The sequence below is a fragment of the Pteropus vampyrus genome, unplaced genomic scaffold (assembly GCF_000151845.1).
Source record: "Pteropus vampyrus isolate Shadow unplaced genomic scaffold, Pvam_2.0 Scaffold3, whole genome shotgun sequence".
Lineage (NCBI taxonomy): Eukaryota > Metazoa > Chordata > Mammalia > Chiroptera > Pteropodidae > Pteropus > Pteropus vampyrus.
Genome location: NW_011888784.1, coordinates 8843299 through 8856975, shown reverse-complemented (window position 1 = coordinate 8856975; position 13677 = coordinate 8843299). Strand labels below are relative to the sequence as shown.

At 35.1% G+C, this 13677-nt stretch overlaps 1 protein-coding gene across 1 annotated transcript in view; it reads right to left on the bottom strand.

Annotated features, from left to right (window-relative positions):
• Nucleotides 1–3661: 3661 nt before the first annotated feature.
• Nucleotides 3662–13677, bottom strand: part of RIT2 (Ras like without CAAX 2) — a 317797-nt gene continuing 307781 nt past the window's right edge. Inside the window, exon 5 of the mRNA XM_011361268.1 lies at nt 3662–4141. Coding sequence (XP_011359570.1) covers nt 3914–4141 — 228 coding nt within the window. The 3' untranslated portion in view covers nt 3662–3913. The remainder of the gene's footprint in view (nt 4142–13677) is intronic.

The window sequence follows — 13677 nt, the reverse complement described above, 5'->3', positions numbered from 1 at the left end:
ATGCCTGGAAGAGAACTGAGGTCAGAATAAAGGGGCTGTTGGGAAGGACCTTGAGACCCAAAGATAAAAGGGGAAGTTCATGGACTCCAGAGAAAAAGTGCCTGTTATTATGGCCCCCTTTGTTACCTCCAACATACCTCAGAGTCAACCAATCTGGTAAGTAGAATCAGGTGGTCACCAGGGTCTGTGAGGATGGAGAAATGGGGAGTTATTAATTAAAAGGCATAAAGTCTCAAGCAAGATGTATAAGTTCGAGAGATCATTATACCTACAGTCAGCAATAATGTATTGTAAACTGAAGCAACTTGTAAAGAGGATAGATCTCATGTCAAGTGTTCTTATGATAGATTAAAAAAAAAAAATCAGCCCAGACCCTTGGTTAAAAAGATCAAAGAGGATGCAGAATATACTATAGGACTTAGAAGATAAGAAAAGGGAACTCTACTGCCTTGAGGTCACATAAGCCATACCTTTCCCTTATACCCAGATGCAGTTTTGGAAAGGAAAGTTAACAGGGCAGAACTTTGAATGATCAAACACTGACCTAAGTGCACCCAGCAGAGACTGTGTTATTTAAAGATAGCTCTGATATTATTGCTTCAGATTAGCACTAAATTACTGGACTGAACTAAAATTTAGTCCCTCCTGCCCCCAGCTACCCATTAGTCAGGGGCTCATGAGAAAGAGCAGATGAGTTATAGAGAAATAAAGCAGCTATCTATTTCTTGCACATCTGAGTGTTATGTGAATAATGCTTGGCCCAACTGCCCGTGTTTTTTCCTCCCTGGCATTTTCTGCAGAAATGTCCAGGCTCAATTGTTGTCCACTGAACATAAAATATGTTTTAGACTGCCATTTGTCTCTGATAAATTATTTTATCATGGGGACTCACAATAAGTTAATGAAAAATACCTAATTTTAGATAAATGATACATTTCTGGAGGGCAAAAAGTATATTCATAATTGCCTAGTGCCTCCCAAACACACACACACACACACACACACACACACACATATACCTCACAAGAGTGTGGAATCTAGAAAAGTGTGATACATAAAAGAAATTTAGTCAGTACTTGATAAATTGTGCCAGATGACTACACATTAGTCTACTCTGGACTTGTATGTTTACTTTCAGTAGTTTCTTGACACTCCCTTGGCAATGCAAGCAAGAACACATTATGGTTCTCTTCTCTGATGAGACTGACTTAGATACCCTCGATCTGTTTAGAAATTTTCAGGTGTGATGATCAGAAACAAGATCCAGGCACTTTGGTCTTATGCCAAAGAGAGTGAATCAATAGCCCTTGGGCAGAAATACCTAGGTTTTATTCTCATCGAATATATCCTCTGGTTCAGTCTTCTGGAAGGAAGTCTGCCTCTATCTATGTTGGTGACAACTATCTCAAATCTGTGCCACCCCTCCCCGCCAGGTGATAATTTATAGACCTCCTTCCTTCTATAGAATGAAATGTTTGGACTTGGTAACTGTTCCCCAATCTAAACTTCACTACAAAATTCTAATGTACATAAATTATTTATCAGAACTTTGGGAGTATAAAGAAAGAAGGAAGTAGTAAGAGAGAAATGAGATACAAATCTCTAGAGCCAAATGCAGGGGAACTGACAGTAAAATTTACAGACTTAGATGTGTTAGGAAATGCATCAGACACTATTATTATTCATAGATAGGACAGTCATTGTATTTTCAAAGATGTAGTTTCATCATACGGAATTAAGTACCAACTGCTCTGTTTCCTATATTATATTTTCTAGCAAACAGAAGAGTCTGATAGAATGCAGCATTCACAGGGTCTTCCCAGGCTAAGGAGGGTTCCAGGGGTCAGGGGCTGCAGCAGGCAAAAAATATACATATGGTTAAGAATGTACTAACTCATTTTAACTGGACAAAAGCAGAATATTAAGTATAAAAAAAACCCTGGGAGAATAGGGTGAAGGGTTAAAGAAGTAAAAATTAGTAGTTGATACTTGGGCACGGGGAACATGGCAGAGGGAATGCAGTTAATGTTAATATGATGGCTAAGTGGAGGGCCAGGTGAGGAACAATTGGGGGGATTGTTTTATGAACATTATAGATGCCTAACCAATGTACTGTATACTTGAAATTAATTTAAATAAATAAATTTATTTAAAAATATATATATATATAATTTTTTTAAAAGACAAGGAGGAAGCAAAGACCAGTCATTTAATTGTAAGAATTTTTCTGCCTTTACATCACCTCCACATGTTTTTTTAAATTTTTTTTTCTAATTATGAATGCCTTATGAAAAGATTATGTGGATTTGATTTTAGAGGCACTTTCGGATGGGGAAAATTAACTGGTTTGTACTCTACTCCATAGAAGATGAGGATTGAGAAAATCCAAAGGAGCAGAGTGGCAGCAGATACTAGCAAATGATGATTGCATGTTGAATGCCTTGATCCCAGGTGCAAGAACACCTAGGTGCAAGAACAGTGAAGTCTTTGTGGGTTTGAGAAAGGCCCTGGCCCTAAACAGTGAAAGGACTCACAAGTACAGTATTCCAAAGAGCTGAGATTTTAGTCCACCAATGGCAAAATTGTAATCTCTAAATTCTTTCCAGTTGTATCTGTGTTACTATGTAAAATGTGTCTTCTCATCTAAGATTTTATAATACACTGTTCTTCAGCTAAATGTGCCTTCCAGTTGATTCATTTTGGCATTCTCAGAGATTTGCATTGTGAATAAGTGCTTGCATGTTGAATGAGAACTATGCTCGTCATTCCTCCTTTTCTCCAATTTATGATGAAAGCTGCCCCCAACCCATGATTACTTTGATGGATTCCTTCTCAAGCTTAGTTGTGCAGTTCATGGTTTTCCTTTAACTTGTCTATGAAACATTTTGAACAGCTCTTTCTGGTAGGGTGCTTTCTAAGCTTAAATTTGAATAAACCAACTCACAATGGAATAAATGAGTTAATGGGCAATTTCATCTCACATGATGATCCACTGTAAAACAAACAAGAAAAAAGACACTGCTGGCGTTTCATGGTTTGAGTAGGTAGAGATAGGACATTTTGGCAACATAAGAATTTAGAGTCTCTGGAGTCAACAAGCCTCTTGCTCTGCAGATGATCCCACTATAAGTGAAGCAGTCTTAAGGGGGACTTCTCACTGAGAGGGAGCAGGGTGTCCTTTAATAAGCCTCTCTCTTCCTTCTACAAAAACAACGTCCCTTTGCCTCAGCCCAGTGACTTCCCTGTGATAATTTTGCCGAAGCCTACTGGGGCAGGGCACTGTAAATACATAAATATTTCACTTTGGCCCTCCAATGACCTACAGCCAGTTCCTATTATTAATAATTCCTCTGAGGGTCATCTATGGAGCAGTCAAGAAAAAGCGCAACTTCTGCCTTTAAGGAAAGACCAAGCTGCAGACTCCCGCTCTGAGTTGTTTTCTGAGCTTCTTCATTATTTACTGAGATTCCTGAAATGCAAACAACCCAAGCCTTATCAGGCAAAGGCAGATCCCCCGAGCCTTTTATCATTCTGTCTGCAATTCTGAATATTTCCTCTATAACCGGACAGCATACCAAATGAAGCTGGACTCTTTAAAGGGAAATGAGTCAATTGGAATGTCAATTTTATTTAGTCATATATTGTAAAAACTAAACAGCATATCCAACTGATTGACAAAATTCATCCAACTGTTAAGGGCAAAACAAAACTATCTCAAGAAGTACAGTTATGCAGATCTTGCTTTTACCTACAGACAAATATTGAGTGAGAGAGAAGGGGATAGGGAGAGAGAAAGAGGGAGAGGCAGAGCAGTGGGAGGATGAGAAATGAGGCAGAATGTAACATTTGGAATAGTCCGACGGATAAAATTGAGAGAGAGAGAGAGAGAGAGTAAGGGAGTTAGAAGTAGATATCATGTCATGTTTTCTCTCTTCTTCTTCAGTGAGCCTTTTAACTTCTTCCACAGGCTGTCTTTTCTCTTCACTTTCTTTTCCATCAAGGATGGCATGGACTCCTTCTTGCGGATTTCCCTCACTAAACCATGAAAGGCATCATCGATGCAGAATCTGAGGGCTGCAGAGGTCTCAAAAAAAGCACAGTTATATTCTTGGGCCAGACTCAAGCCTTCCTCTGTAGAGACCTAAGGGAAAAATAAATGATATTAAAAAGAGAAGAAGGGACAGATACTTAGATCAAAAAGCATATTCTTTACCAGGGCTATGGGCTTATTCCATTTTAAAACGTGAAATGTGAGAATATGAATTAAGGAAGACTTCTAGAATTTCTGAATTTAAAGGACAAATGAGAAATCAGAATCTCTAAAAGGGCAACTAGTTAGAACTTATTAAAAGTGGAACTGGAATCAATTTTCCAGACTTCAAAAAAAGTAACAGGGCATAGTGGTCAAAAGTATGGCTTTAGATTCAAACTGCTTGGTTTCCAATCCCAAATATGCTACTTTTTAGCTTTGCAAGGCTGGGTAAATTTCTTAACCTTTTGGCCTCAGTTTTCTCATCTGTAACATAATATAATAATACCTCCCTCAGTGGCTCCTTGTTAAAGTTAAATGAGATCATCAATACAAGGTGCATTGATCACACTGAGCACATATTTAAAACTCTATGACTATTAATTGTTATTAATTATCGCCCGTAGCTTTTAGTTAAGAATAAGTTAGGATGAAGTTGTCATGAAACTTGAAAGACAATCTTCTGACAAAAACAAAAGGCAAAATACCACCATTAGGACAAATAAGTCCTTCTCTAGCAGAGCTCTACAGAGCAGGCTGAGAGCTCTTGGTTTTTTTGTGGCACTTAAGTGTGTTCTGGCTCATGTTATTGTAATAGATCCTCTTGATGATAAACCAACCGAGGTCAGAGACTGTGCCTCATTTGGTGTCTACTGCAGTGCCTGGTGCCTAAATCGCAGGAGTTAAAAGGATGATGGGTAAAAATACCTGGAGTTAATAAGTATGAATGAAGATATAAACATTAATGATGTACAGATATCTAAATGGTGGATTATCTTTCACTGAGGCTGGGCACTAGTAATCCTGCTCTGAGTTTAGCACTCCTATTAAGCTCTACTAGATTACTCACACGGGCACTAAGAAAGCAGGAATAGGCTGCTTTTACTCAATATATTCTGATTGCTTTTCACCCATACTGGTCTATTTATTTCCTTAAAATTACCCAAATGTTTGTTTATTTAAAAGTGGAACTGGAAACCCCATCAGCCTGGAATCTGAGTGACTAGGCCTAGGCAGAGCAGGGTTTGCAATCCACCCTTGTCTGATGTATGATGAGAATAAGAAAGAAACTTTGTTCTTTTATGCTGCTGATGTTTAGGAGTTATTTGTAACCAGTGTTAAATCACCTCTTCTTAACTGATAGAGCACAGCATAGGGCTAATACACGGTTGAGCTGGAATGTGAAAACAGGTCTATCTGATTCCAAAGCCAGGTCCTTTCTAATCTGTGATAGTTTAGCCTCACCAAGGGCTGATACAAAGAGATCAGTCCTGAGACTGGCTGAATACTCTCCTTTCTTTTTCATTCCTGCTGGCAAACACACCAATCATTTTTTGAGCTCATTTCATTTTTATAGTAACTTAAGAAATACAGCTAAAAGCAACCAACTAAAGTTATTAACATTCTATCTCACTGACAATGGGGCAAAGTCATAGGTTTATTAAGTTGTCTGATTGCCAAGTAATCACAGGCAATAATCTTACCATATATTTTAATACCACATAGCATGAGTTGCCATTTATTTTTCAGTGTCCTGTAACAATTTTCCCACCCAGAAGCCAATGGCACATATTTCATGTTTTTCTATAGCAACACCACATTCCTAGTACCATTTTCTAGCTCAATCAGCTTTCATTAGGCTATATGTATACCAAAAAAAAAAAAAAAAAAAAATGCCTCTAAACCTCTATATCTTGCAAAAATATTTCTTGCTCCCCCTGCTCATTAGCAACTGGAACACAGACTGGCAGCTCAACTCTAGGCTGTTTGTTAGGTTCTGGTTTGTTCCTCCTGTCTTCTTATAATGGGACACAGACTGAAGGTTATGGAGAACAAGTAGGCAAGAGGCAGAGATGATTTACCCACATCCCAGTGGTCAAAAGACAAATTTCGAAACCTAAAATCAGCGAAGCAGGATGTATACTCAGGTAATAATGAAGAGTGACAAGAGTAGAGAAAAAATGGAGAATTGTAAAGAAATAATAGAATCTACTAAAATCAGTTGTATATAAATGCAGTACACTTTCCAATTTAAAAAGACAAAGATTGTCATACCAGATTATTTTTTTAAAAAAATCACTTATAGTCAAAAAACCTTACATGTGAAAATATAGAAAGAATGAATTTCGAATGGGAATTTATACAAAATCAAGCTACTATACTGACATAATATCAAAAAAAAGTAGATAGTAAGTTTAAAAAATACTAGAATTCAAAGGGAGATATTTTATAATGATAAAAAGAAAAATCTATCAAGAAGATATTATACTTATAAATTTGTATGTACTAAAAATCATAGCTTCAGCTTATAGAAAAGTTTACAGAACTAAAATCCAAATTACTAGTAAGAGATTTTAACACATTTCCCTTAGCAGTTGAAGGAATAAGTAGGCAAAACATCAGAAAGGATATAAAAGGTTTAAACAGCAGAACACATTTGATCTAATTTACACATTTAAGATGTTATACCTAACAACTAAAAAGTTTATATTCTCTTCCAGTGAACCAGAAGCCCTTATAGAGATTGACTTCATGCTAAGATATAAATAAAGTCTTAAAACATCACAAAGAGTCAGTCACAGCAGATTCCCAAACAAATGGAAATAAGCTAGAAATTACTTCTAAAAAGAAGATGATAACTAGGAAATCTCAAAATATTTTGGAAAATACACTTCTAGTCAAGAAGTCAAAAAAGACATATTACATGAAAATGAGAAAGTATTTGAAACTAATAAAGAAAATACAACATATCATAGCTCGTGGGTTATCTAAAGTTTGTTCAGAATTATCTTTATAGCATTATATGAATGTTTTGGAAAGTGGAAACACTCACATTTAATGATCAAAGTAGTAATGTCAAAAAGTTAAAAAAAATCCCAGCAAATTAAACACAAAGAAAGCAGAAAAAAGGAAATTTTAAAGATAAATACAGAATAAATCAAACAGAATACAGTCGTGCAGTAGAGAAAACTAAATTCAATCTGAGTTTTTGGTAGGTAAAGATGTTTAATTGATAGAGCCCAGACAAGACAAATTAAAGATGAAAGAGAGAGAGAGAGAGAGAGAGAATGGATATCACAACAGATTCTACAAAAAAAAGATAATTAGGAAATATTATGTTTGTGCCAATACATATTTGACAAGTTAGGTGACAAATATATTTCTAACAAAATAAAATTTGCCGAAACGTATACAGGAAGAAATAGAAAATCTATATTAGCCTTTACCTTAGACAAGAAATTAAAACCTGTAATAAAACTTTTCTACAATTATGCCTCTGATACCAAAAGCTTTCTTTGATAAAGGTGAGTGGATATATGTACCAAAAGACATGTACAGAATTATTCATATCAGCATTGTCAATAATAACAAAATAACCTAAAAGCAACTCAAATATTATGAGCAAATTTGATGAATAATTTGTTGTATATTAATAGAATGGAATACTGTTAAATGCAAATGAATAAAATACTGTTAAATACAATGTAAGTAAATCTTACAAACATAATAGTGCTTTGTGAAAAATCAGAACTAAGAACATTTTTAATAAACTTTTTTAGTATAGTTTTAGATTTATACAGTTTTAGATTCATAGAGATATGGGAAAGACAATATAGATAGTTCCCATATACTACCCCACTATCTCTCGTTGTTATATTAATAACAACGAGAGATAGTTTCTCTCATTGTGATATTAATAAAGGATACAGTTACACTTTTAGAAGGTTTAAACACAAGAAAATGATTCTTTACTGTTAGGAGTCAAAATAATATTTCCTTTGGGAGGTGACACAAAGATGTCTCCATGTTGCTTTTTATTATGGTCCTTGATCTATATGGTGGTTTCAGATGAGTTTACTTTGTAATGATTTATAAAATTGTGTAATTATAATTTGTATACTTTCTGAATATGATACATCAATTACAACTCAAACAAATGCACCATATAATATAAAGCACCCCCTTTGAATTTGAAGAATCATCTTGTCCTCAAATACAGTAATATTTCTGTAGATAAATATTTCAATATTCACAGTTAATAGGATATATAAAGTATCAAAATAGTTCACATTAGATAATGTTTGGTCACAAAATGAATTGGGTCTGGTTAGGTTTTAGAAACAAATTAAGAAAAACTCCGACTTTTTATTTTAGTTTAGATTTCTGAAATCAGGTAATATTGTAGATTTGCATTATGTTTTTAACAGGAAGTTAACTATTATAAAGATTATAAATCACCCCAAATTCATGTGTAATTTTAATAAAAAATACATTCAAATCCTGAAATCTTTTGAATGATAGAATTTCATATAGAAATAATAAAATTTATAGGGAAGAATAAAAGTAAAAATAGGAAAAGAATATTTGAATTTTAGGAAGAAGGAGGCAGGGAGATCAGTAACAATGTTGTTGAATTCTCACTCTATTGCTGCTCTCCGTAAAGCTATTACAGTTTAGGAATATTTCCCCAATGAAGAGTGGGCTATTAGTTAAAGACGAAACAGACAGACCAATACAATGCAATAGAGAACCTAGTAACAAGACCAACATATACATAGGACATTCGTATATTTACTCAGTGGCATTCCAGATCAATGGTGGAAATGAAGGTACATTCAGTGACACCCTGACATTGAGTTATCATTTTGGATTATTTTCGATATATGGAGATTATTTCCATCAAAACAGGAAGATAGGTTTTCTTTGAGAAAGATAGAAGTAAAAAGGGATTTTACTTAAGTCTTTAACTAAATCTACAATATTTTTTACATATTTGAAAAATCTCTCTATACAAACACACATATTTATGAAATGTTTCCTAATTATAAAAATGTAAACATTGCAAATAAATCATTGGAAACATCAAACTTCAGTTAAAGGTACAATGTAAGAATCAATTTTCATCTGAAATGACGTTGGAAAAAAATTCCATGCAAATTCTTATTGAAAGTGTATACAGCTAAACACCTTTAATAGATGACATAACAGCATATTTTATTTATAGCAGATTGAAGTATATTTAACTCTATAGCTACTAATGAGTAAATAAAGTAGATTTATGAATGCTCTATTTCAAAGCATGAAATGTAGTCACAGATATTCTTAGATTCATTATCAGAACATTAATTTTATGTTAATTTAATAACAGTAATTTTCACATTCATTATAATGTAATCTAAATGGAAATAAAATTTAGTAAAATATTTGATCTCTTCTATATTTTCTTCAAAAGTTCTGATTAGATCAGTGACACAGTTTTTATTTTTTAAGAAAAAAAGTGAAAACATACTTTAAAAATAAATTTCTGTGTTTCAATAAATTCCATCTCACACCATAAATTTGCCATCCCTATCTTTGATGTTGAAATTGATATATTATAAATTCAATGAAAGAACTTGAGTCCAAACATGTAGAAAAAATAATCTCAACAAACGTAAATTTTCACAGATTGTGGGCTTTATGCTTAGTAATTATGGTCAGTTAGACAGCTATAAATATTTCAACAGCATCGCTGGGAATAATTGTAATCCACTAATGGTGCTCTGACTGGTTCAGAACCAGAATAACATAACAAGAAATAATAGCTTTTGTATTAGGGTTTAAAAACTAAGGTAATTAACATATTATTCTAATATATTTTACTTCACTTATCCAAATTTAAGTAAAATTAAATATTTTAAATCATAAATATTTATCTACATCATACAGTGACTGTTAATAAAGAAGCTCAGTGTTAGAAGGGATTTTTTTTTTACTTCCCAAATAAGGTATTTCAAGTCCAAAAAGGTTAAACAAATGGTTCTAGGTCATATACATTTTAAAGTAAAAAACTATCAAGTTCTACTGTCTTCCATCAAGTATTGTTTTTAGTCCTTCTTGCTATTTCTCATGAGGTCTTTCCAGTTCCCTTTGCTAGAATTTCATATATGTACTTATTCTGATGTGAGATGTTACAACATAAGGTGATTCTTAAGTGTTAAACAAAATGGCGTAGAATATTTTATATTGCATTTACATAAAAAGAAAATTTCAAGTATATACAGAAACAGAGGGAGAAATAAATACTGTACAAAGATTATTTATGGTCTGGGAGGAGCAATCAGTGCAAATACCATTTTATACTACCAGGCCCCTTAATCACAAAAATGGAAGAATGTGATTAAATGTGCCACCTGGAGGCCTTAAAAAGCATTGGCAGAAAGAGAGGAATAAAGAAAAATGTTTCATACAAGAATAGAAAATTTCAATAACCCAGGAGAGCCATCTTTCTAATATATATGACCTTCTTCACTGAGGAAGATCACCATGTAATATTCCAGATACTCCCTGAAATGCCATTTCCCATTTGCCCGAGGAGGTATTAGAACACAGCTACAGGAGCGGGTAACGAGACTGCTGGGGCACAATGGCAAGCAGAGCCTGTTCTAGTCCAGGCTCAGCAGCTAGTGGGCGTTGGCAAGCATACTGGTCAATTACAGTTCCACTCCCAGTGATCTGCTGACTTTCAGGAGCTTCATGGCCCTTTACATCTTCCTTTTACCTTAGCTCGGTAAAAACCAATTAAATTAAGTTATTGTAAAGGTATTCAGGGTAATGGTGGTCGTCTAGGAAGCTATGTAATTCTTAATAGCATAAAAAGAAACTCTGATGCAGCTCTGCTATAATTACTAGCCTTGAATAAGGAGAGATTGACAGAAAGATGCATCTGGTTTTTCCAGGAGAAGCTTCATAAGCAAAATATCTCTGTGGTTAAACCTGCTAGGCACTGTTAAAACGTTTAGTGCATAGAACAAACTCTTTGGGATCTCATTTATAATTTTTAATATCTTCCTGTCTGAGTTTCATTTCGTTCTTACCCATGGAGCTATTAATTTTCATTATAGAGCCTGCATCATGAAGGTAGCAGGAATCATAGCTGCCTGGGAAATTTGGGACCAAAAGCATTCTATTTGTTAACTTATGGAAAAGCTGCCCAAACTTAGATTGTTCAGTTTTCATTTTGTTTAATTATATGATCAGTTTTGATCAGTTTTAACAATATGAGTAGCCTTGCCAATTCCAGTAGAAATGCTTTTGATTTATTTAACTTGATTTATTTATATACTTATTTAATCTGCAAGTTTATTATTATTATTATTACTACTATTACTATTATTATTAGAATTTAAAGGTATGTGCATAGATGTCATCTCGAATTCCTTGCAGGGAAAACTAAAACAAAGCAAAACACTGACAAGCTTGTCCCATCTTCAACTGCAGTCACGACACATGGGAAACTCATTCCTGACAAACTGGAGACTGGATTTACAAGCTGTTCCATCCCAGCGCACTCCCTCGGTCCTCTCTTTCTCCAGTTCTCTTTTCTGGATGGGTGAAATATAAGTCTGTGAACTAAGTAGAGGTTCAACTGGAGACAAGATGTCAGTCTGTTCTCAACATTTCCCCCTGACTCTTAGGAATGATTATGTTGGAGCCTCCTTCCCTTGCCTTGACAGGCATCCCTCTACCCTTCTCTGTGGTAAAAAGAAAAAGCACTCCACACCTTGGCTTCAATAAACAGATTCCCACCACCCTTTCACACCCACTTCCCAGCACCTGAAATTTTCCTTTATAGTCTTGCATAGAGGAGTTGTGAGATAGGAATCAACAAAGCCATTTTGGTTGCCCATTCATCTGAGGCTCTCATAATGTGAAGTATTACCTACAACTCCTCTCTGCAAGTCTTTCCATTTTGCCTTTTTTCTCTGTCTCATAAGCCTTCCATTTTTCTTCTTCTGCATCTCTTCCTGACCTGCTCAGGTCTTTACAGATCACCTGAGTCTTGGTGATCTCGGTGGCCTTTGCTTTGCTCTGCAGGTTACCATCCAAGAGGGAAGTTTATGGGCCTTGCAACTTAGTTGCTTTATCTCACCAAACAAGCTGCAAGATAGCTGAACAGAAATCATGTTCTGTCCATTTGTGTCCTCATTGTGCTTAGCCACAAACTTTGCAGGTAACAGATGCTCATTAAATATTTAATCTTAATGATGGTGATAATGACATCCCATAAACAGTCATTGGTCGCCACAGAGTCCATTATAAAGAGACCATCAAACTTCAATTCCAAGAACCAGAATATTACTCCCAAATTTATTTGTGCCGTAGTGTGGCTTCCAGCAGGATGTCTGACAAAATCTTGTCACAGTGGATAAGAGTATGGATTCTGGAATCAGATTACTAAGATCCAAATTTTGGCCATTTCACTTTTTAGCTATGGGCTCTTGGGGAGTTGCTTAGCTTTTCTTCTGTGCGTCAATTTCCTCATCTTTAAAATCGTACCTCATAGAATTATTAATGGAATTCAGTGAGCTATTACATGAAAAGCACTTAGGATAGTTCCTGGCATGCTGTGAACACCCAATAAATGTGTTACTTTTTATTTGTGGTGTCTGAAGAGAAGATCAGAGGAAATTTTCAACTCCTTTAGATCAAATTCTGGCCCTGCTTAGATTTTTTTTCTACTTCCCACTGTGACCTACAAACCTTAATGGATGTGGTCTTTGAATACTTCCCAATTCACACCTCTCTCCCCTTACTCATTACCTCCAGCCATGTACTTTCACATATGACCAATGCAATCTTCTTGACTTCAAGTATTTGCACATTATTTTCTCTGCCTGGAATGTGTTCCCTCCAGTACTTTTCCTTGTTGTATTCTTGTCGTCATTCGTGTCCCAGCTTAAATACACCTCCAGTGAGGTACCTCACCTAGCCAGTCTCTATAAAATATTCTGCAAATTACCAGCAAATCTGTCCATTACTCTACTTTATCTCTTTTGGGGCACTTAGTTATTCTCTGAAATTATCTTACTACTTTGTTCATGTACTTATTTTGTTTTCCTCCAAGACAGCATAGCTTTGTTATTGAAGAAAGTCGACTTGTTTATCACTGTACCTGGTCCCCAGTATAGTGGCTGGCACTTAGTAGGAACTCAATATTTGTAGAATGACACCACTGGAACCCTATTGCAATAAATAGAGGAACTAGTTGTCAGTTTGAGCAATAGAAAAAATATAAAAGAGATTTTAGATCACTGTGATCATCACCATGACAGTGGCCAGCCCCTTATTAGTTGTTCTTGGCTACCTGAGTGAGGGAATCTTTATATGAGACCTGAATGACAAGTAGGAATTACCTAGGTTGGTAGAAGGGGGGTTGGTATCTTCTAGCAGGAAGGAGTCTCAGATAGAAGGACTAACAAAGTCCTAAGCAGAAGTGATAATGGCTCATCTATAGATTATCAGTATTTAATGTGGTTTAGATGGAGCAAGAGGGAGGGAGAAGTGAGTGAAGAACACAATCAGAATAAATTAGTGAGATTAAATGCCTAATTTACTTAGATTCACAAGAATTTGGTACTCATCAATTGAATAAGCAAAAAAAAAAA